Raw genomic sequence first — 25,528 nt, forward strand, 5'->3', positions numbered from 1 at the left:
TTTAAAAAATGAAGCTGTCAGAAAATTTAATATTGTATGTAAAAATATAATGTTTCTTTATAAGTTTATGATGCAGAAAAAGTTTTTAGTGAAAGCTTATGTTTTTTGTTCAAAATCTATGTGATGGTCAGTTTTGTGTCCTTTTAATTTACCACCCTTAGATATACACTTTGTATTAGTTAATCCTCATACAGATCTGACTTCTGTATATGATGAAGTGTGTATATTATAGATATTCAAAATGCATTTTGGCAATTTAAGGAAAATTTGTTTTTCACATTTAGAATTTGTTTGTAAATAATTGATACATTATAGACAAGAAGAAGTTCTGTAATGAAGAATCACACAGGTACACACATGTTAAACTTTGGTCTTCGAGAAGTTTTAAAGGAGGCTGACCAAAGAGGATCTTTAGTAGCTCCTGACAGACTCCGATTTGATTTTACTGCAAAAGTGAGTAGATTAATTTATAACTACATGTATATTCATAGCATATTACCATTAGGTAAGGCTTCAAAGAACTGATCTTATTACCTTAGTAAATATGAATATAAGGTGTATACACCAATGAAACAGCAACCCAAATGACAGAAATAACCAAAAGACATCTTGAGAACAATATAAATAGCTTATTTTTATGCCCCCACCGTAGTGGAGGGGGCATTAAGTTTTACCCTTATCCATCTACGTCCGTCCGTCCGTACGTCTGTACGCCCCGAAATTGGTTTACATTCTCTAACCTTTCTAGAGTTATGCCCCTTTACAAATGGAAAATTGCTGAATTTTTCGTTTCTGTTCTCGAACTCAAGTTTGCCTCAACCAAATGTTATAAAACTTATACACAATGCTTATTACCACAAAACTCAGATCAAGTTTGAATTTTGGTGGTGTCACTTTCACCTTTCTAGAGTTATGCCCCTTTACAAATGGAAAAATTGCTGAATTTTTCGTTTCTATTCTCGAACTTAAGTTTGCCTCAACCAAATGTTATAAAACTTATACACAATGCTTATTACCACAAAACTCAGATCAAGAACAAATTTGGGTAGCGTCACTTTTACTGTTCTGGAGTTATGTACCTTTTTAACATTACATGCAAGCAGATACATCATCTGTGTCCCCATGGAGGCATGGACACATTCCCCATTTATTTTTACTTTGGTTCTGACCTGCCACCACTGGCAAAAATATATTTTTCAAATGCTAAAAAAAATTAATTTCAGTGATCTTATTTTGAGAACCCCTGAAACAGAAAGATACATCAAGGTTTTTATACGACCGCAAAAAAATTTTGTGGTCGTATATTGGTATGACGTTGGCGTCGTCGTCGTCGTCCGGCGTCGTCGTCCGAATACATATTGGTTTTCGCACTCTAACTTTAGTTTAAGTGAATGGATCTTTTTGAAATTTGACCATAAGGTTAAATACCACAAAAGGAAGGTTGGGATTGATTTTGGGGGTTATGGTACCAACAGTTAAGGAATAAGGGGCCAAAAAGGGGCCAAAAATAAGCATTTTCTAGTTTCCAGACAATAACTGTGGAACGGTGTATGGATCTCTCTGAAATTATACTACAAGTTTCCATACCACAAAGGGATGGTTAGGATTTGCTTTGGGGGGTTATGGCTCAAACCGTTTAGGAATTAGGGGCAAAAAAGGGGGAAAAACAAGGTTGTCCTGGTTAATGGACAAATACTTTAGTACAAAACATAATTTAAAGCAGTGTAAGGGAGATAAATCAAATACATCATTGAAATTATCTCCCTTACACTGCTTTTAAATTATGTATAAAGTAATGGTTAATGAACAATAAAGATAATTTAAAACAGTGTAAGGGAGGTAATCCAAATACAACTTTTTTGTTATTTCCCTTACACTGCTTTTAAATTATGTTTTAAGAAATGCATATTTATAAAGGAAGACCAGTAAAAATATCTGCAAATGTTGCATCTTTTTTTTTTACAAAAAAATCCATATGAAAGATTTGACACTATATTTTTAATTCTATTATAAAATAGATTAAGTTAGCACTATGGTAAATTTAAATGGGTAATTATGGTTGCCAACTCCATTGGAAATTTGAATTGAGATTATGACCATATCTTGAGGGAAAGAATTTTTTGGGGGAAAAAAGAGGGGGGGGGGGGGGGATAAAAAGAAATTGTGGGGGGTCAATTTTTTCTCATTTCAGATTTCAGAAATTAAAAAGAATTATTCTTCAAATATTATTTTTTTTTCAAATTTCAAATATGAAAAATTTCAAGAAGTAATCTTTAATTGCACAGTATGGCGCATTAGATTTGTAAAATCTTTGATCACATTTATTTATTTGTTATGCCGATTCTAACAGTGTATTTAGATTTTTAATTTTGGGTCCAGTTTTCAAATTGGTCTACATTAAGGTCCAAAGGGTCCAAAATTTAACTTTGTTTGATTTTAGCAAAAATTGAATATATGAGGTTCTTTGATATGCTGAATCTAAACCTGTATTTAGATTTTTGATTTTTGGCCCAGTTTTCAAGTTGGTCCAAATTGGGGTCCAAAATTAAACTTTGTTTGATTTCAACAAAAATTGAATATATGGGGTTCTTTGATATGCTGAATCTAACCATGTATTTAGATTTTTTATTTGTGGACCCCGTTATCAAATTGGTTCATATTGAGGTCAAAAGGGTCCAAAATTAAACTTTGTTTGATTTCATCTAAAATTGAATTATTGGGGTTCTTTGATATTCCAAATCTAACCGTGTATTTAGATTTTTAATTTTGGGTCCTGTTTTTTAAATTGCTCTACATTAAGGTCCAAAGGGTCCAAAATTAAACTTAGTTTGATTTTAACAAAAATTGAATTTTTGGGGTTCTTTGATATGCTGAATCTAAACATGTGTTTAGATTTTTGATTATGGGCCCAGTTTTCAAGTTGGTCCTAGATAGGGTCCAGTATTTAAACTTTGTTTGATTTCAACAAAAATTGAATATATGGGGTTCTTTGATATGCTGAATCTGAACATGTATTTAGATTTTTGATTATGGGCCCAGTTTTCAAGTTGGTCCAAATTGGGGTCCAAAATTAAACTTTGTTTGATTTCAACAAAAATTGAATATATGGGGTTCTTTGATATGCTGAATCTAACCATGTATTTAGATTTTTTATTTGTGGACCCCGTTATCAAATTGGTTCATATTGAGGTCAAAAGGGTCCAAAATTAAACTTTGTTTGATTTCATCTAAAATTGAATTATTGGGGTTCTTTGATATTCCAAATCTAACCGTGTATTTAGATTTTTAATTTTGGGTCCTGTTTTTTAAATTGCTCTACATTAAGGTCCAAAGGGTCCAAAATTAAACTTAGTTTGATTTTAACAAAAATTGAATTTTTGGGGTTCTTTGATATGCTGAATCTAAACATGTGTTTAGATTTTTGATTATGGGCCCAGTTTTCAAGTTGGTCCTAGATAGGGTCCAGTATTTAAACTTTGTTTGATTTCAACAAAAATTGAATATATGGGGTTCTTTGATATGCTGAATCTGAACATGTATTTAGATTTTTGATTATGGGCCCAGTTTTCAAGTTGGTCCAAATTGGGGTCCAAAATTAAACTTTGTTTGATTTCAACAAAAATTGAATATATGGGGTTCTTTGATATGCTGAATCTAACCATGTATTTAGATTTTTTATTTGTGGACCCCGTTATCAAATTGGTTCATATTGAGGTCAAAAGGGTCCAAAATTAAACTTTGTTTGATTTCATCTAAAATTGAATTATTGGGGTTCTTTGATATTCCAAATCTAACCGTGTATTTAGATTTTTAATTTTGGGTCCTGTTTTTTAAATTGCTCTACATTAAGGTCCAAAGGGTCCAAAATTAAACTTAGTTTGATTTTAACAAAAATTGAATTTTTGGGGTTCTTTGATATGCTGAATCTAAACATGTGTTTAGATTTTTGATTATGGGCCCAGTTTTCAAGTTGGTCCTAGATAGGGTCCAGTATTTAAACTTTGTTTGATTTCAACAAAAATTGAATATATGGGGTTCTTTGATATGCTGAATCTGAACATGTATTTAGATTTTTGATTATGGGCCCAGTTTTCAAGTTGGTCCAAATTGGGGTCCAAAATTAAACTTTGTTTGATTTCAACAAAAATTGAATATATGAGGTTCTTTGATATGCTGAATCTAAACATGTATTTAGATTTTTTATTTGTGGGCCCCGTTATCAAATTGGTTCATATTGAGGTCAAAAGGGTCCAAAATTAAACTTTGTTATATTTCATCAAAAATTGAATTATTGGGGTTCTTTGATATGCCAAATCTAACCGTGTTTTTAGATATTTAATTTGGGTCCCGTTTTTTAAATTGGTCTTCATTGAGGTCCAAAGGGTCCAAAATTAAACTTAGTTTGATTTTAACAAAAATTGAATTCTTGGGGTTCTTTGGTATGCTGAATCTAAACATGTGTTTAGATTTTTGATTATGGGCCCAGTTTTCAAGTTGGTCCAAGTTGGGGTCCAAAATAAAACTTTTTTTGATTTCAACAAAAATTGAATATATGGGGTTCTTTGATATGCTGAATCTAACCATGAATTTAGATTTTTTATTTGTGGGCCCCGCTATCAAATTGGTTCATATTGAGGTCAAAAGGGTCCAAAATTAAACTTTGTTTGATTTCATCAAAAATTGAATTATTGGGGTTCTTTGATATACCAAATCTAACGGTGTATTTAGATTTTTAATTTTAAGTCCCGTTTTTTAAATTGGTCTACATTAAGGTCCAAAGGGTCCAAAATTAAACTTAGTTAGATTTTAGCAAAAATGAATTCTTGGGGTTCTTTGATATGCTGAATCTAAACATGTGTTTAGATTTTTGATTGTGGGCCCAGTTTTCAAGTTTGTCCAAGTTGGGGTCCAAAATTAAACTTTGTTTGATTTTAACAAAAATTGAATATATGGGGTTCTTTGATATGCTGAATCTAACCATGTATTTTGATTTTGGACATTGGACCATAATAGGTAAATTAAAAAATTTCAAGTTCTTAGACCACATTCTTTCTGTGACAGAAACCTATGCTGTGTCAAATATTTAATAACAATCCAAATTCAGAGCTGTATCAAGCTTGAATGTTGTGTCCATACTTGCCCCAACTGTTCAGGGTTCGACCTCTGCGGTCGTATCAAGCTGCGCCCCAGCGAAGCATTTTATTTTTTATATTATTCATCTAGTGCTGTCACTTTGATGCTGATCAGGCAATTATTATGTCCAAAAGTTGACTACTTAGTTTTTCATTGGATCATGCTGAAATACGTCTAGCAATGAGAAAACATGACATGACATGCTGTGAAGCTTATTTAAACTTGTGCTGTGTTTTTTTTCTCAGAAATTTATTCAATTTAAGAACACTCAACTTTTTACTTACAGTATAGATGACATTTTCATGATAGCTAATGCTAAGGAAAATTACGTTCTGTAATAAAGTTTGAAAAGAGTGTCTCAGCGCTGATAATCTTCTCGTGGACATGATTGAGAATATCACCTGGAAGGAAGGTTGAAATGTGCTTGACTTGACATTTAAAATTGACCATTTACATTTTCCAGGGTGCAATGTCTGTAAAAGATGTTAAAACTGTTGAGGATATTGTTAACAACTTGGCTTCAAAAAATGAAGCAGTATTTGCTAGAGAGACTCCATTATCTGATGCCAAATCTATACAGGGGTTGAGAGCTGTCTTTGATGAGGTAATATCTGATTTTATAAATTGTTATTTGGCATGTATCTCATTGAAGATTAATATTCAGTATTATATACTGAGAAAAGATGTACATGTGTCAAGTTCTGAATAAGTAGTAAAACAGAAGAAGAATGGTGTTTATCAAAATTAAAGTATAAAAGAAAGGTTTTCAAGTGCTGTTTGAACACATTCAGGCTGATAACCCCATACCAGCCTTGTCTGATGTCATATGGTTGGGTTGATATGGGGTTATTAACCAGGGTGCATTTGCACTCAGAAAGTACGATAAACAGATTTATATATGGCCTTTTTTATACAAGTCCAGTTATCATTCCTTAAGTCTCTAGCTGTTATGTTTTTATTTGTATTTGATATATGTACTGTGCATTCATTATTATTTATGGGATACTAATTTCCACAGATTTCTTGGGTAGAACACAAAATTTAAATGTTCAGCGAAGTACAAATTTTCTATATGTTTGTATGCAGACTGGCAAAACCATGAAAACAAATATCAATGAAAATACAATTTTTCCTCATTCCAAGTAATATGGTACTCACAAAAATAAATGAATCCGCAGTATGTTATACCCAACTCTAAAAATGGGGGCTAGTTGCATTCACCTTGTCTGTATGTCCTTCCGTCTATCTGTTTGTTCAACAAATATTTCTGTCACAATTTTCCCTGACAAGTACTACTGAACAGAATTACTTTATATTTGTTCAGCAGCTGAAGACTGGTGACTGTAATGTGTGTGTGCCTTTTGAATTGTTGGACACCTACTTCCTGTTTTCAGATACTTTGAATTATGCCTTCAAAAAAATGTGCCTTCTTGTTCAGCTGCATTGTAACTTATTGTCTTGGTAGATATCTTTGTTACATTATATCCTGATTATTCTTGAATCATTGAAACAAATTTATCAAAATGCAGTTTTCAACAAACTAATTTTGAGATTTATGTATTGTGCTTATCATATCAAATATTTGTTTATACATGTATATACTGAGTCTATAATTAATTTCGTTATTATGGGTTACAAAATACAATGTATATTGTATTTTTATGCCCCCGCCGTACCGGAGGGGGCATTAAGTTTTACCCTTGTCCGTCTGTACGTACGTCCCGAAATTGGTTTCCGTTCTCTAACTTGAGTTTGCCTCAACCAAATGTTATGAAACTTATACACAATGCTTATTACCACAAAACCCAGATCAAGTTTGAATTTTGGTGGCGTCACTTTAACCGATCTAGAGTTATGCCCCTTTATAAAAGGAAATATTGCAAAATTTTTAGTTTCCGTTCTCTAACTTAAGTTTGCCTCAACCAAATGTTATGAAACTTATACACAATGCTTATTACCACAAAACACAGATCAAGTTTGAATTTTGGTGGTGTCACTTTAACTGATCTAGAGTTATGCCCCTTTATAAAAGGAAAAATTGCAAAATTTTTATTTTCTTCTAAATACCAAGTTTATATAATATATTTTTAAAATTGGAGTTATCTTCCTTTGACCATGATTATAGTTGAATCAACTACAATCAATGCTTTATACAATGCAATGTTTAATTTTGACTACCACTGATAAAACACAGATCAAGTTGAATTTGGGAAGTGTCACTTTAACCATTATTGAGTTATGCCCCTTTATAAATAGAAAGATTGCAAAATTTTTTAGTTTCCATTCTGTAACTGAAGTTTTCCCCAGCCAAACATTGTGAAACCTATACACAATATTCATTCCAACAAAACTCAGTAAAGATCAAGTACATTTTTTTTGTTTCAGTTCTCTAACTTGAGTTTGCCTCAACCAAATGTTATGAAACTTATACACAATGCTAATTACTACATAATACAGATTAAGTACGAAATTAGGTGGCAACACTTTTACCATTCTAGAGTTATGTCCCATTATAAACATAAAAATTGCTGAATTTTTTAGTTTGTCTCAACCAAATGTTGTAAAACTTATACACAACCGTTCTAGAGTTATGCGTCATTACAAATAGAAAAATTGCTGAATTTTTAGTTTCTGTTCTCTACTTAAGTTAGCCTCAACCAAATGTTATGAGACTTACACACAATGCTTATTACCACAAAACTCAGATCAAGTTCAAATTTGGGTAGTGTCACTTTTACCGTTCTTCAGTTATGTCCCTTTATAACTATATGATATGCAAGCGGGGGCATCATCTGTGTCCACATGTGGACACTATCCACATTTATTTAGTTCTCATTTGTAATTAAAAAGACTGCTGTTTTTACAAACATCTCTGTACTGTTTGAAAGCTCTGAAATGATGCTGTTTGCAGATAGGTGTTGCAAAAAAGGGCAACATTTTACATTGCCAAATTATAGCGAAAAATAAGCAGAAGTAGAATGAAGTATTTTTTAGTATATGGCACTAAACATTTTCCTGAGAAATGATGTTAAGCTGGAAAAAAATTGTCAACTTAACATGAGGCAATTTGTTTTCAATGAACTACTGTAAATTCTGAAATTATTGCGATGTTTTTATTATTGCGAAAAATGCGACAGGGTTATAATTGCAATAATTTAAACTCGCATTTTGAAATTTTTTATATGAATTAAACAGGATTTTTCTCAATATCGCAAAATTTAAATCGCATTTTAGTCTAAAATGACAAAATCGCAATAATAAATGCACGCAATAATTTCTGAATTTACAGTATATGAAAACATATGCTTGCATCTTACATATAATACAGGCCATGAATAAGCCAAACAAATTTGTAAATTGTAAAAAAGTAAATAATTGAAACTAGATTCAATTTTTATTGAATGACAAGAAATGCATGGTATACTTATGGAGATAAACAATAATATGTTATAGGTTTATCCAGATCCAGTAAGAGTATTATCTATAGGTATATCAGTTGAAGACTTAGTTAAAGATCCAATGGGACCAGGGGCTTCTCTCACAAGTGTAGAATTCTGCGGAGGAACGTAAGTCCTTTTATTATATATGCACAGGTCATCAATAAAGCAGGCCAATAGGTCGAAGTATAACATTGAAAGGAAAATGGCTAGAATATAGAATAGGATATTAGAAATAAATTGTTTCGTATCTTATTAAAAAATATGCAACAATCTTGTAAGGGAGATAAGTTCGTCTGTCTGTCTGTCCATCCGTCAGTCCAGCAAATCAGTTTTCCACATTTTTTTTTTCGTGCTTGAAGATATTGATTTGATATTTATTATTTTGTTTTATCATGACAAGTTACAGAGCAAGTTCCAATTTTGTTCCGGTCTGATAATTTTGTGCAGAGTTATGGTCCTTGGACTTAGAAAATTCACTCAAATATTCAGTTTTCCCCATTTGTTTTCGTCATGCTTGAAGATATTGATTTAATAATTGGTACATTGTTTTATCATGACAAGTTACAGATCAAGTTCGAATTTTGTTCCGGTCTGATGATTTTGTGCAGAGTTATGGTTTTTGGACTTAGAAAATTCACTCAAATATTCAGTTTTCCCCATTTGTTTTCGTCATGCTTGATGATATTGATTTAATAATTGGTACACTGTTTTATCATGACAAGTTACAGATTAAGTTCGAATTTTGTTCCGGTCTGATGATTTTGTGCAGAATTATTGTCCTTGGACTTAGAAAATTCACTTAAATAATCAGTTTTCAACTCTTTTTTTTGTCATGCTTGAAGATATTGACTTGATATTTGTAATATAGTTTACACCATGACAAGTTATAGATCAAGATAGCATTTTGTTCCAATACAATGAATTTTTTAACTGGTAGGGGACTATGAATTGCCATGCAATACTCTCAGAATGCTTGTTTTTAAAAGAGTTCTGCCCTTTGGAAATATTGATTATATGGAAAATTTCATTGTTAGCGCTCTCATGTATACAATTCTTGCCAGTTTTTTTTTTAGGAAATTCAGGTTTTTATCAGCAACAACTTTGACACTTTCGAAAATAAGTGCTGATCAAATATTTAAAGGAGTTATGCCCCTTTGAAATATTAATTATAAAGGAAATCGCATTGCATTTGCTCTGAAGCCTTCATTTTTCCAACATATTTATAAAAAGTTTTAAAGAACAAAAAGTGTTTTTTTAATAGTTATTGCCCTTGCACCTTGGATAGATAGAATATGTGCAACGCGGGGGATATTGGAACTCTGTTCTTTTATTTTATAGGCATTTACGAAGAGCTGGACATATAGGAAAACTAGTCATTGTGTCTGAAGAGGCTATTTCCAAAGGAATCAGAAGAATTATAGCTGTTACTGGTACAGAAGCCCACAAGGTTTGTAGGAATATCTTATATATTTAAGAAGCATTATTCATTCATTATATCACACTTACTAATAAAACTTTGCTGTTTTCTTTTAAATGTGTGTGTGATAACATTTTTTGCAACAATTTAACTATTATTGACTACATAGGATTTTCAATAAAATAAAGTTTTTGTAACATTATGAAACCTTTTTTCAGCTTTCACTTATGCAATGATTCAGACATCATAATAAAATGAAAAGTTGATTTTAAAGCACTTTCATTTTTTGTTTTCATTTGCAACAAAGTGAAGAATTATTACTTTTTCAGTATATACTAATAAAGGGAGATGTTAGGTAAACTTCAGAGAGGCAGCAACCCAATGACACAAATACCCTAATAGTTTATATTTTAGAGTCAGAGAAAACATTTATTTGCAATATGAATTTAATATAAATTGTTTCATTTTGAGAATTTTTCTATGAAACTGAATCAATTTCATATTTCATCCTTATCTGAAGCATAACATTCTAACCTTTTCCAATGCTTACTCTACTTTTCAAAATTTTGGTTCACAAAACCATAAGTTGTTGGACACATTGACAACAATTTTTACAGTTATGAAATGATGAAAATGCCTTGTAAGATTAAAAAGACATAAAAAAAACATGTCCTTCAACCTAAATCTGAAATACTATTTTCGAGGGGAAAAGTTACAATGAATAACCAAATAAAAACCATAATTGTAAAATTAATCTTTCAACATACTTTTGATATTCTTATTACAAAGGTATGTTCTGTAAAACTGACTTATTTTATTCTAAATGTCATAAAAATGATTGTAGGCTTGGCATAAGGTAGCTGTCCTAGAAAAGAGTATTAATGAGTTGAAGCAGGAGATAGACAACAGATTACAGAGTAAAGATGTTTCTGTCAAGAATTTAACAAAACTTATAGTACAAGTTGATGATGTAAGTTAATCCCTGTTTGTTTTATTTCTGTTAATGGTTCCCTTAAGGTCATGTGTATTTAGACTTTATTTCCTTTCTAAACTATGTAAATTCTTTAATGAAGGTCAGATCAATTTGTTCTGGCCGGTGCTTTGATATTAATAACTTACCTCTATAATATCATTTTAAATAGGGGATACAGAATTGTTTATTTTTGGGTAGTTTTTGTTTTCACTTCATAACAAAGCCAGTGCCCAATAGACTAAAATATGTAGATTAAGCAATATAAAATGATTAAAAATGTAGTAAAATTTTGAAAGGAATGTTACTTCAGACATCTCACTGTAGTTAAGTTTAATTCATTAAGAAAACAAATCAAACTACCACAGCAAATTATGTCACAAAATAATTGACCAAAATAAGATAAAAGTAAACCCATAATATGTTGTATGATGTTATGTTTTTTTTGCTTGTACAAGGAAATTTCACAGTCAGTGATCCCCTATTGGAAGAAAGATAGCTTGAGAGGTGAACTGAAACCTCTAAGGAAGAAAATGGATGACTTGGACAAAGCCAGAAAAGCTGCTGTTATGGATGAGGTAAATTTACTGCAATTTTTCCAGGAATTACATGTATATTAGGTTATTTGGTGTTTTATGTAGTAGATACAATACAGTTTTTACACCAAGCAGGATTGAATATATGTGGTGTATATATTACAAAGTATACTTTTATAAACTTTTATTTACTATGACTTCTACAAGTCACCTTTTCTTGTTCCATTGATTAAGATAAATGGGGAAAAGTTGAGTATTAAAATAAACTAGAAGTTCTTCATTTACTGGTCTGATGTCATAAACCTCATGAGTGGTTGTCTGAAAAGAGAGGTGAAAGATACCAAAGGGACATTCAAATTCGTAAGTCGAAAATAAACTGACAACACCAAGGCTAAAAAAGAAAAAGACCAACAGACAAACAATAGTACACAAAACACAACATAGAAAACTAAAGACTAAAGTCATATCTTTATTGAATTTGTCCTTTAAAGAATTTGCTTTAATGGAAGATATTTGGTATTTTGTCTCTATTTAGTAAATTTACAGGTTTTTGGTTCCCACATGTTGTCTTTTGAACCATATATACACCTTGTAGCTGAAAAATGTCACTTGGAAAAATGAGTAAGACATGAATCTTATGGTAAGCAGATCAAAGCTCAAAGTCACAGTACCTTTAAATTGACTGAAAGTTTGGGAAAATTTTTGTTTCAGGACAATATCTTTTAAGCCATAAATCAGATCTTTACATATCTTTGGTGGATAATACCATACGGGATGAAAAAGACCCCTATTTTTTTTGGTCAATTTAGACAAAGATCAAGCAGCAATAAATAGACTGAAATATGGGCAATTTGTTTTGTTTCCAACCATTTGACATAAATTGTCGAAAGACTTTCGAAGGCATCATTGTACTATACACAAAAATCTCTTTAGTCTACTTCAAATCTATATAGATCACTACTAGGATGATGCACCCATGGTGCTTCTTTAATTCTATTCATATTCATAGTCTGAATATTTATAATATACTAGTATGATAATTATTGGATTCAACTTGATTTTTAGGTGGTGCAGGAAACAAAGAAGATGATAGAGGCCAGTCCAAATGAGAAATTTGTTGTTCATGAGTTCAAGGCTGGATCAATAGCTAAAGTATGCTAGATTTTTTTTATCTTTTACAAATAGGTTACAGTAAAAAATGTTTGATTAATCAAATGAGTTGGTCAGTTCTGACTTCCTTCCTGTTTTGTCACGAAACAATGTTATGAATGTCTTAGCTGAAAAATAATCAGGTTCAGGAGGTGGACAATATAAATGTATGATACTGCTTTCCATGCTCATCACATGTGTCAATAAAAATAATTAGGTTCAGGAGATGGACAATATAAATATGTGATACTGATCTCCATGCTCATCACATGTGTTAATAAAAATAATCAGGTTCAGGAGGTGGACAATATAAATGTATGATACTGATCTCCATGCTCATCACATGTGTTAATAAAAATAATCAGGTTCAGGAGGTGGACAATATACATGTATGATGCTGCTTTCCATGCTCATCACATGTGTCAATAAATAATTAGGTTCAGGGGATGGACAATATAAATGTATGATACTGATCTCCATGCTCATCACATGTGTTAATAAAAATAATCAGGTTCAGGGGATGGACAATATCAATGTATGATACTGATCTCCATGCTCATCACATGTGTCAATAAAAATAATCAGGTTCAGGAGATGGACAATATCAATGTATGATACTGATCTCCATGCTCATCACATGTGTCAATAAAAATAATCAGGTTCAGGAGATGGATGATATCAATGTATGATACTGATTTCCATGCACATAACGTGTCTATCTAAAAACCTTCATCAGGCATTCTTGAGACTCAAAATTTTTTGGGAAAAAAAGGCAACAAACAAAATGGCCTTAACAAAACAACCAAACCTATGTAGGCCAACTTTACCTCAAGGAAATATATTGTAAAAACCTATAACAGATTCATCAATATGTATAATACAGTTAACTGTTCTATGTGTGTTAAGTTGTGTTGATTTTTAACAGGGTTTTCCCATGGAAAAATCCAGTTATAAAAATGGTCAACAGGTGACGGGGTAGCTGCCATCAGTTTCTGTGTTATAACTTATGAATCGGTCAACCAAGGCTTTTCAAATTTTAATATGTTGTTACGATTACAAAATGGAGGTCAATTTCAATAATGACTATATTCACCTTTGCCATTCTGGAGTTATGGTCCATGAAAGATTTTAAAAAGTCACTTTATGTCTTTTCTGTGCAACAACTTATGAACCATCAAACAATGCTTTGTAAAATTTTGATATGTTGTCACTAAAGACAAAATGGAGGTCAAGTGTAATATTGATGATACCACTTTTGCTGTTCAGGAGTTATAGTCCTTGATAGATTGGAAACTGGCACTTTATGTCCAGACAGGCACACACGGAATGTGTAAAGTTAAACAAGCCTGAAAGCACCATACATTTGAAGACATTACCGTAAATTCATTCATACTAGTTGTCCTCTTATGTTGAACAATGGTTACCGTCAAAATACAGAAAACCAGATTTGCTGTCAATTTGACAGCTCATTTCTTGTAATTACATTTGAATTCATTATTTTGCCATGTTTTTTTACCTTTTGAAGTAAAATCTGCTACTTAAGGTTTTAATGCAGAAATGCATTTGTACTACATACTGATCTTTTTACTTACTGCTCTTATTGATATAGGCTTTAGATGGTGCAATGAAACAGTACAAAGCCCTGAGTCCAGAGACTGCAGCAATGTTCTTCTCAGTTGACAGAGAGGCCAATAAAATTATATGTATGAGCTCTGCTCCAAAGGTGAGACTTAAACTATTCAGATTATTTTGTTATTTTCTTTGTTTAGAGGTATAGTACCGGTATTATAATAAAAAAATTAATAAACAAAACAGTATGTTCACAACTCATCTAATTGAGTACTGGAACATAGTATCTTTAGAGACTCAGTGTTCTCCCCAGGATTTTTGGATAGCACCAGGGTAACGCGTGTGAACAGCTTGGTGAAATGATTCATACAATCAGTTGTGTCGTGTGGCGTCGCTATATTTCTAGTTACTGCAGTTTTTATGTCTCTTGTTTTGTTTTAATACTGTGTTATGTCAGAATATTATTGGTTAAAAAGATCAATAAACAGTTTGTATACTTTTAATATTTTTTAAAAATAAATAAAACATGATTCATTACATAATATTCATCTAAATTTAAAGTAATTAAATCTTTTATAAAATCCATGATCGATAAAAATAAAATATTCAAACAGGAACATATATATTGTTAGATATACTGTTCCCAGATTCAAAAGAGAACAAAAATGTTCAATTTAAAAAACTTTCTAGTTTCTAGAAAGAAAGTTGTTGTATGTGAAAGGATTCCTGTCTCAAGGAGATATAAAATTAACAAGAACAAAATAGTGTTATAATTTGAACCAGTTTCTATCTTAAATTTTAATAAAAAGAAATTTTTCATAAATTTTAAATCATTTTGCTATAGATTTCATGTACATGTAAATATTAACCTTTCTTGTCTTTGGTGATAATCAAACATAGATACAGACTTAATACTGCACTGAAATCTAAATCTTTATTTGTCATGATCCATTTAAAAAGAATTCCTAAATCTATAAATTTATCTTGGGTCTATAGATCTATAAGTAACCATATTCAATGTCAACATCAAAGTCTCCCTATTTTCCCGCCTAAATGACAGGAAGTAGATATAAATAGATTTCACATGTGCTTATGGATTAAAATTGCAAGATCACTTCTGTTATTCATTAATGATCATATGGATATAGATATCCAGTTTGAAGGTACAGTCATGCATTTTATTTATAAAATAGAATAGATTGCAGTTAATTGTAAATAATCTTGAATATTCTACGTGAACCAACTGGGTCATGTGATCCTTCCCCTTTGAATTACTTGTTGACAGTTTGAAACCGGATCATGCAATAATTATGTCATAATTAAAGATAATTTTGGCCATGGTTTAATCAGAGACATATAAAACTATAATATAAGTATTGAGCTAACTTTATAATGTACAAAATATGTACTGTCGTGTGTACAACTATCGGGTCAACACGGTTTGTGTACAAAGTATTTGCTGACTTGTCAGGTGGTGAGTGAAGCCTTAAAGTAGTTATCTTTGATCATAAAGTTATGATCTCTAAATTAAAACACAAATAAATCATGTAAAAAGTGTTAATTACATCGATTAAATCCAATCAACAAAGGTTAACCTCATAAAGGTAAATCGATTACGTGGTGTAAACAATCCGTGTTGAACTGGTTTGAACTGGTCAAATTTCACCTGGAATTTTATACCGCACGGAAAAGATTTAACAAGTCGTTTAAAACTTTACCGATTTACGATTTTTTAACTGAAAATTTTAGCACCACAGAGAAAAATTATACATCGCGGTAAGAACGATACCACCACGGTAAAAAATTATACATCGCAGGCCCGCAGTCCTTTAAGGGCCTGGGGAGAACACTGAGACTCATCAGATTTATTCACCCACTGTTGGTATGCAGAAATTTTCAAAAGTGGCCTCTTCATTTCAGAATTAAAAAGCTTAGAATTGCTTCATTATATTGAGGTATAAATGTTCATTAGGTCAAGTTCTATCAGCCCTGAAATTTTCAGATGAATCTAACAACCCATTGTTGGGTTGCTGCCACTAAATTGGTAATTTTAAGGAAATTTTGCAGTTTTTGGTTATTATCTTGAATATTATTATAGATAAAGATAAACTGTAAACAGCAAAAATGTTCAGCAAAGTAATATCTACAAATAAGTTTTATATGACCAAAATTGTCAATTGACCCCTTAAGGAGTTATTGCCCATTAAGGACAATTTTACACAATTTGTTTATCATGTTTTCTAACTTTAAAAATCTTCTCCTCTGAAACTACTAAACCAATTCAAACCAAACTTAAGCTGAATGATTCTCAGGTTATCTAGAATAAAGTTTGTGTTTAATTTTCTGTTTCCTCAGAAAACATGGCTGCCATGGCTAAAAATAGAACATAAAAAAAAACATAGAAATTATCAGCCAAATCGGGTATCTGATTTTTGTCTCGCCTGCGACGAAAGTCGCAGAAAGTGAGACATAGGTATTACTATCCGGTGGCAGCGACGACGGCGGCGTACACTATTTGTATAAAGCTTTATATTTCAGAAGGTAGAAGACCTGGATGCTTCATACTTTGTATGCAGATACCTTATGTTACGAACTTTCCGTCTGTCATATGTCCATTGTCCTTGACCTTATTTTCATGGTTCAGCGACTGCTTGATAAAAAAGTTTAGTTTTTTTGTTATGTAAATTTCTCACTTATTATGAGTAATAGGATAACTATATTTGGTATATGGGTTCCTTGCAACATCTACATGTCCATCAGACAGGGTTCACCTGACCTCAGCCTCATTTCATGGATCAGTGATCAAGGTTAAAGTTACGTGATTAGGTCCGTTTCTTAGATACTACAAGCAGTAGGTCAGCTATATGTGGTGTATGGAATGATTATAAGGGATACATGTCAGTCTGGCAGGTTTCATCTGACCTTGACCTCATTTTCACGGTTCATTGGTCAATGTTAAGTTTTTGTGTTTTGGTCTGTTTTTCTAATACTATAAGCCATTGGTCAGCTATATTTGGTGTATGGAATGATTGTAAGGTGTACATGTCTGTCTGGCAGGTGTCATTTGTCCTTGACCTATTTTCATGGTTCATTGGTCAATGTTAAGTTTTTGTGTTTTGGTCTGTTTTTCTTATACTGTATGCAATAGGTCAACTATATTTGGTGTATGGAATGATTGTAAGGTGTACATGTCCAACTGGCAGGTGTATTCTGAACTTGACCTCATTTTCATGGTTCAGTGGTCAAAGTTGAGTTTTTGAGTTTTGGTCTTTTTTTCTAATACTACATGCAATAGGTCAACTATATTTGGTGTATGGAAATATTTTATGATGCACATGTCAGTCTCGCAGGCTTTATTTGACCTTGACCTCATTTTCACGGTTCATTGCTCAGTGTTAAGTTTTTGTGTTTTGGTCTGTTTTTCTTAAACTATAAGCAATAGGTCAACTATATTTTTTGTATAGGATTGTAAGCTGTATATGTCTGTCTGGCAGGTATCATCTGACCTTGACCTCATTTTGTTGGTTCATTGGTCAATGTTAAGTTTTCATGGTTAAGTTTGTTTCTTGGATACTATAAGCAATAGGTCAACTATATTTAATGCATAGGTTGATTGTAAGGTGTATATGTCTGCCTTGCATGGTTCATCTGACCTTGACCTCATTTTCATGGTTCTTTGGTCAATGTTTAGTTTTCTTGGTTAAGTCTGTTTCTTAGAAACTATAAGCAATAGGTCAACTATATTTAGTGTATTGAATGCATGTAAGGTTGATAGTTGTAGTAAAGCTTAATATTTAGGACTATCAACATAATATCAATGGTTAGTAAAGAAGGCGAGACATTTCAGCGTGTACACTCTTGTTAGGTTATTGCCCCTGAATTGATGATTTAAAGAAAATTTTGCAGTTTTCGGTTATTATCTTGAATATTATTATAGATAAAGATAAACTGTAAACAGCAAGAATGTTCAGCAAAGTAAGATCTACAAATAAGTTTCATATGACCAAAATTGTCAATTGACCCCTTAAGGAGTTATTGTCCTTTAAAGACAATTTTTCACAATTTATTCATATAATCTAGTTTGCTTACTTTAAAAAATCTTCTCCTTTGAAACTGCTGAATCAATTTCAGCCAAACTTGGGCTGAATGAGTTTCAGAGTATCTTGTATAAATTTTGTATTTTATTTCCTTGTATGTCAAGAAACATAGCCACTATGGCTAAAATGGAACATAGGGGTAAAATGCATTTTTTTGCTTTTGAAGAAAATATAACAGATACAAAGAACATTTAAATGGCATTTTTAAGCCACTCATGAATATATATTGAAAAGCAAAAATAATCATTGATGAAAGATTTAAGCAAAAAATTACAGGTGAGCGATTCAGGCTCTTGAGAGCCTCTTGTTTTAAAAACTGATCATTCATTTGTCAGATGAAATATTAGACGTCTAAACATTAGTAAATGAAAAAATTGTCAAAATTTGGACTAAAATGTTTTAACATAATTGTTGTAGTGTAAACAATTTTTAGGAAATAGTTAAACACTTTGAAGGCCTTCTATTTTGTTTGTCCTGTAATTGTAAATCAAGGTATTACTTTGAAGGAGCAATATTTAATTACCATATAAAATAAAAAAACAAAAATCACATATTGTTAGGCTGGACAGCATGATGGTAAATAAAATTAAACACAACTTGGAAGAGACAATCTTGCATAACTATCAGATTTCAGTCACTGCTTGCAATTGTGTACCAAAATCTTATAAATGTTTCTGACCTTAGATTTGTTTAAGTACCAAGATGTTTAAAGTCGTATGAAACGAGTTTCTTGTAATTTTAATATTCAGGAAATTATTGAACCAATGCATGCTTATATACTAAACTAAGTCCTCTATGCATGTATTTTACATTTATTACTCGATAACATATTATTGACAAATAACATTTCATTAAGTGATTGTTGATTGCAACCTAATTCACTTTTGTTGTCGAAGTTTACCAGATCGTGACATTGATAAACAATCAACACAGAGTCGTGTAGCATGTGGGAAATAAGTTAATTGATATAGTGATGTAAACTTTTTTTTCATATTTTCCATGGATTCCCATTTGTTAACTTTTTCATAACAGTTGTTAAATGATTTGGTGTATTCAATTAGGTATTTAAGAATGAGTTATTACTATTTACCTTCCAGTGCACGTTTGTTTAATTCTTTCATCATGGTTTTTCCCTCACGATTGCTCTGTGCGGTGGGTGAATTTCTAACAAGAGGTCTCGTAGTTAAGGTCACTGCATATGGAAAAATATCGGCAAACTAGTGTACGGGAAGACAATAATTCAATAGCAGTACATTTGTGAATATTTTGATAAAGGGTTTTCTTTTACAAGAAAGTCCATGTACATAAAATTGAGAATGGAAATGGGGAATGTGTCAAAGAGACAACAACCCGACCATAGAGAAGACAACAGACGAAGGCCACCAATGGGTCTTCAATGCAGCGAGAAACTCCCGCACCCAGAGACGTCCTTCAGCTGGCCCCTTAACAAATATGTATACTAGTTCAGTGATAATGGACGTCATACTAAACTCCAAATTATACACAAGAAACTAAAATTAACTAGAGGCTCTAAAGAGGCTGTGTTGCTCACCTTGGTCTATGTGCATATTAAACAAAGGACACAGATGGATTCATGATAAAATTGTGTTTTGGTGATGGTGATGTGTTTGTAGATCTTACTTTACTGAACATTCTTGCTCCTTACTATTATCTCTATCTATAATGAACTTGGCCCTGTAGTTACAGTGGAAAATATTTTGTAAAAATTTACAAATATTTACAAAATTTATGAAAATTGTAAAAAATTGACTATAAAGGGCAATAACTCCTTAAGGGGTCAATTGACAATTTTGGTCATGGTGACTTATTTGTAGATCTAACTTTGCTGTACATTATTGCTGTTTACAGTTTATCTCTATCTATAATAATATTCAAGATAATAACCAAAAGCTGCAAAATTTTCTTAAAATTACAAATTCAGGGGCAGCAACCCAACAACGTGTTGCCTGATTGGTCTGAAAATATCAGGGCAGATAGATCTTGACCTAATGAACAATTTTATCCTCATCAGATTTGCTCTAAATGCTTTGGTTTCAGAGATATGAGCCAAAAACTGCATTTTACCCTATGTACTATTTTTATACGCCCGTCAAATTTTTGACGGGACGTATTATGTTATACAAATGTCCGGCGTCTGTCCGTCTGTCTGTCCGTCTGTCTGTCCGGCGTAAACATGTCGCACCGTAACTTGAGAATGACTTATCCAAATTTCATGAAACTTAACATAGTTGTTTCTTATGATGGTCAAACGATCTGTATACTTTTTGGTGAAAATAAGATTAAAACTTTTTGAGTTACGGGACTTAGTAACTAAAACAGGTGTGTGTTTTTTTTCACATGTCGCGCCGTATCTCAAAAAAAATTTATGATTATTGCTTAAAACTTTACACACTTCTTAGTTATATTAATCTTAAGATCTGTATACTTTTTGGTGATGATTCAAAATTTTATTTTAGAGATATTGAGTATTTTGTTAAAAAAGGGGGAGGGGTTTTTCACATGTCGTGCTGTATCTCAAAAACAGTTAATGACTATTGCTTAAAACTTTACACACTTCTTAGTTATATTAACCTTAAGATCTGTATACTTTTTGGTGATGATTCAAAATTTTATTTTTGAGTTATTGAGTCTTTTGTAAAAAAAGGGGGAGGGGTTTTTCACATGTCGCGTCGTATCTCTAAAACGATTTATGATTATTGCTTAAAATTTTACACACTTCTTAGTTATATTAATCTAAAGATCTGTATACTTTTTGGTTTTGATTCAAAATTTTATTTTAGAGATATTGAGTTTTTTGTAAAAAAAAAGGGGGTTTTCGCATGTCATGCCGTATGTCAGAAACTATTTATGCTTATTGCATAAAAATTTACACACAAGACGACGGGCGTATCATGCGCTCATGGCGCAGCTGTTTATTTTAGCCATGTCGGCCATCTTGGTTCGTGGGCGGGGTCATCGGACACATTTTTTAAACTGGATACCCTAATGATGATTGTGGACAAGTTTGGTTAAATTTGTCTTAGTAGTTTCAGAGGAGAAGATTTTTGTAAAAGATTACAAAAATTTACGAAAAATGGTTAAAAATTGACTATAAAGGGCAATAACTCCTTAAGGGGTCACCTGACCATTTTGGTCAAGTTGACTTATTTGTAGATCTTACTTTGCTGAACATTATTACTGTTTACAGTTTATCTCTATCTATAATAATATTCAAGATAATAACCAAAAAGGCAAAATTTCCTTAAAATTACCAATTCAGGGGCTGTCGGATTCATCTGAAAATTTCAGGGCAGATAGATCTTGACCTGATAAACAATTTTACCCAATGTCAGATTTGCTCTAAATGCTTTGGTTTCAGAGATATAAGCCAAAATCTACATTTTACCCCTATGTTTTAGCCATGGCGGCCATCTTGGTTGGTTGGCCGGGTCACCGGACACATTTTTTAAACTAGATACCCCAATGATGATTGTGGCCAAGTTTGGTCAAATTTGGCACAGTAGTTTCAGAGGAGAAGATTTTTGTAAAAGTTAATGACGACGGACGACGGACGCCAAGTGATGAGAAAAGCTCACTTGGCCCTTTGGGCCAGGTGAGCTAAAAATGATACAAGACTAACAAAGGCCAGAGGCTTAAAACACTTGTTTTATAGAAACTTATCCATTCACGTATATAAAACATATTCAACTTTTTTTTAAAATTTGAAGTATCATATGACTTTAATAAACTAGATAAAGTTAGAATAAGGGTAATTTTAATATTTAAAAAAAAATTCTATTAACTATAACATCATTTGTTTTTTCCAGTCATCAATAGCTGCCGGACTGAGTGCTAAAGCCTGGGTGACAGAGATTGCACCACTTATCAGTGGTAAAGGTGGTGGCAGTGATGCTTCAGCACAAGCCACAGGTTCAAGTTGTGATGCTCTACAGGATGCTTTACAAACTGCCAGAAAATTTGCTCAGATGAAGTTGTCATGACGACAGGATACTATTTATTAGAACATAATTTATTTTTGAGATTTTTTCTTTAAAATCATGTGCAAAAAACAGTCAATAATTTGTTATTTTGATTTTTGTAAATTTAATGCAAAAAGAGACAGTTATATTGTCATTTACTACACATTGAATTTATGTCTTACTTTAATCTTGCTTTATGGGTTGGAAAATTTCAATATATTTTTGTTATGCAAATTGTATGGTTATTGTTAAACAAGGAATTATTTGAATCTGGAATAATTTTGAATTCTGGAAAATTGATGAGAAATATATGATGAAAACTATCCCAACTAAATAGGGTCAGCCATGCGCGCATGGCTAAGGGGGGTTAGTTAGTTCATACTGAAATGATAGTGAAAGTAAAATTAACCTTAGCCATGCACGCATGGCTAACCCTGTTTAGTTGGGTTAGTTTTCATCATACATTTCAAATCAATTTTCCAGAATTCAAAATTATTCCAGATTCAAATAATTCCTTGTTATATAATAAGTTCTATAAGGCTATCAGAAATTTTAAGCATCTCAGTTCTTTAAACAAGTATTTAAAACAGTTTTCACTGTAGATTAGAAAAAAAAACATCCACTGACATAATGGAACATACAAAAGTGGAAACATACAGTTTTACTTAGTATCTTTTCAAATCCCCAATAAGATGGAACAACCATTAAATATATGCAATATAAAAATAAGGAGATGTGGTATGATTGCCAAAGAGACAACTCTTCACCAGAGACCAAATGACATATAAGGTTAGCAACTAAAGGTCACTGCCTTCAACAATGAGCAAAACCCAAACCACATAGCAAGCTGTAAAAAGGCCCAGAAATTGAATCAGTAAGTGCATATGCAAGAAGTGACATTTTGTGTAAATGATATCTAAAGATATACAAGTTTGTCAATTGGTATGTAAAAGTGATATGATACACAAATTTGTCATTATGTGCATATTTAAAGATTTCATATAGAAGTTGGTCAGTTGGTGCAAACTAGTATAAAGAAAATGGTAAGGCTGTCTCATTTAAATGCCTTACAAATTTATTATTTTAGAAGGAAAAGTGGGATTTTATTTAAGCTATACAATAACTTGGTATTTTCAATATTGACTACGATATAATCACACAATTCTTATTTTAAACTGACAACTCTTTTTTTAGTTCAGTATAAGTCCATGGAGGATAGCCAGGGCTGTCTGTGGATAAAATATGTAGTAATCTGTTAATTACATATTTACAGTGATATCTTTTAATTTAGGACTCGGGTACAGTGAGGGTGATACAGATATTTAAAAAAGCCAAATTTCATCAGAAGTAAGGCTTGATATTTGAGGTCCATCATCATCATGAATTATATCAAATTTTATTTTGCTCTGGAAGTCTGATATTAAAATGTATTATATTGAAAAAACCTTAAATTATAGTGCTACTTTTTTTAAAGACTGAGATTACATGGAAATCTCTTTACTTGTTTGTGTTCAATAAAATATGTTTTTGATCTAAGTAGTCAATTGATGAATATGACATATTTACCCACTTAATAAGAGTGTTGATAAACATTAGATGCATCCCTTAACAGAAACAGTGTTTACTTTTTTATTTGTCTGTTTATGTTAACATGAGAAGAGAATACACTGATTAAACAACTTTATAATGTATGCAGCTCCACCTAGCAATTGTTTACATGGCATTATCTCTACTTTTAACAGATCTGTAATTGAGTACTTAAATACATGTATGAAATAAAACATTAAATGCAAGTTGATTTTATCTTCTTTGAGTGACCTTGAAGTTTTCAGTGATATTAAAAAGGAATGGATATTCATATGACAACAAATCTATGAAATCTTAGAAAATTAACGCACATCCAAAGATTTGCAATTTTATTGCTGTTTTTCCTCAAGAGGGATAACCTTTAGAAAAGCAACGTGACCACTGATCTTGGTACATGTAAATAAGGATAACTAAAGCAAGCTACTAAGATTATATCCCTCACTCCATTTTACTTTAGGATTCAAGTTTCAAGTATCACCCCTTCAAGAGGTCTAACACATTATATTACTTCATATGATGTACCAACTTGACATGAAGATTCATGGAAATCTTTGTTATTGATATTTGTTCAGAATTGATCTGTCAAGCTTCAAATATGTATTATGAACTCTGCCTGTCCTGAAGTGTTTCTTGTTACTGATTGATGACTGCTGCAAATATCTTATCAGCAAATATTGCATGCATATTCAAGAAGATAACAGGTAAAGCTATCATACTCTGTTCTCAACTTGAAATGGTGGAGTTGCAAATTTAACATGCTAAGGGACAAGGTTCACATGGAGACATCACCCTACCCTGATACATTTTTCATGAATATGAGCTAACCAGTCTTTGTTCTCTTCTTTATCTGCTGTATTGTGACAAACAGCAAATACTTATTAACCGGATTTTCGAAGGAAATATCGGTTATTAAAATGGTGATATATGGCGGGCGGCTGCCAAAAAGTGTCAGCACAATAACATGAAACGCTTTAACAAATTTTTTTCAAATTTAAATATGTTGTTTCCTGGGACTTAATGAAGGTCTCTATTAATTTTCAAGATTTTAGTATATCTCCTTTGTGAATTATCGCCATTTTTAATATCCAAAAGTAGAATTTTTAAATATTTTACTGTTGTTATCATGTTATTTTAAGTCTTGGAATACCAGGCCAGGGTTTGAACCCAAAACTTCTCGGTCTCTATGCAAGCATGCTATCACAAGACCACAGAGTTCAAATTAAAATTCATTTACCAACAATGTAAATTATAGTCAACCTCTGACCTACATTGGATAGTTGCTACCTTAGTTCTTTGTACATCAATATAAATGTAATAGGAGAGTAAAAGATAACTCACAAAATTCATTTAACATGGTGTTATTTTTTGTTATAGCAAGTCTTTGATAGCCAGAGTTTAATGTTTTCACAACAGTTGTAGGTTCTGGACAATTTAGAGCTTAACATACTATTTCTAAAGACATTATTTTGACATCTGGATGTCTTGTTTTTCTGTGTTGTCGAGATGCTGTCTAATTGATGCTTACTCTACTTCTCTTTTGATTCATACATAGCCTTCTACAGACAGACGGATAGATGGATGCCATATGTTCATTAATTACATATTTCTGGTAACTCTTGCAGTCAAAATGTACTAAAAAATAAAATAAGC

The 25,528-nt window shown here is 31.9% G+C and overlaps 1 protein-coding gene across 4 annotated transcripts in view; it reads left to right on the forward strand.

The window, feature by feature from the left end:
- Nucleotides 1-22,541, forward strand: part of LOC127701139 (alanine--tRNA ligase, cytoplasmic-like) — a 51,464-nt gene extending 28,923 nt beyond the window's left edge. For all 4 annotated transcript variants that reach the window (XM_052204942.1, XM_052204943.1, XM_052204941.1 and 1 more), the window contains exons 15-23: nucleotides 316-453; nucleotides 5,597-5,737; nucleotides 8,587-8,699; nucleotides 9,912-10,020; nucleotides 10,835-10,960; nucleotides 11,419-11,538; nucleotides 12,562-12,648; nucleotides 14,255-14,368; nucleotides 22,139-22,541. In XM_052204942.1, coding sequence (XP_052060902.1) covers nucleotides 316-453; nucleotides 5,597-5,737; nucleotides 8,587-8,699; nucleotides 9,912-10,020; nucleotides 10,835-10,960; nucleotides 11,419-11,538; nucleotides 12,562-12,648; nucleotides 14,255-14,368; nucleotides 22,139-22,312 — 1,122 coding nt within the window. In that variant the 3' untranslated portion in view covers nucleotides 22,313-22,541. The remainder of the gene's footprint in view (nucleotides 1-315; nucleotides 454-5,596; nucleotides 5,738-8,586; nucleotides 8,700-9,911; nucleotides 10,021-10,834; nucleotides 10,961-11,418; nucleotides 11,539-12,561; nucleotides 12,649-14,254; nucleotides 14,369-22,138) is intronic.
- The last annotated feature ends 2,987 nt before the right edge of the window (nucleotides 22,542-25,528 follow it).

Source organism: Mytilus californianus, unplaced genomic scaffold (genome assembly GCF_021869535.1).
Source record: "Mytilus californianus isolate M0D057914Y unplaced genomic scaffold, xbMytCali1.0.p SCAF_5, whole genome shotgun sequence".
Classification (NCBI taxonomy): domain Eukaryota; kingdom Metazoa; phylum Mollusca; class Bivalvia; order Mytilida; family Mytilidae; genus Mytilus; species Mytilus californianus.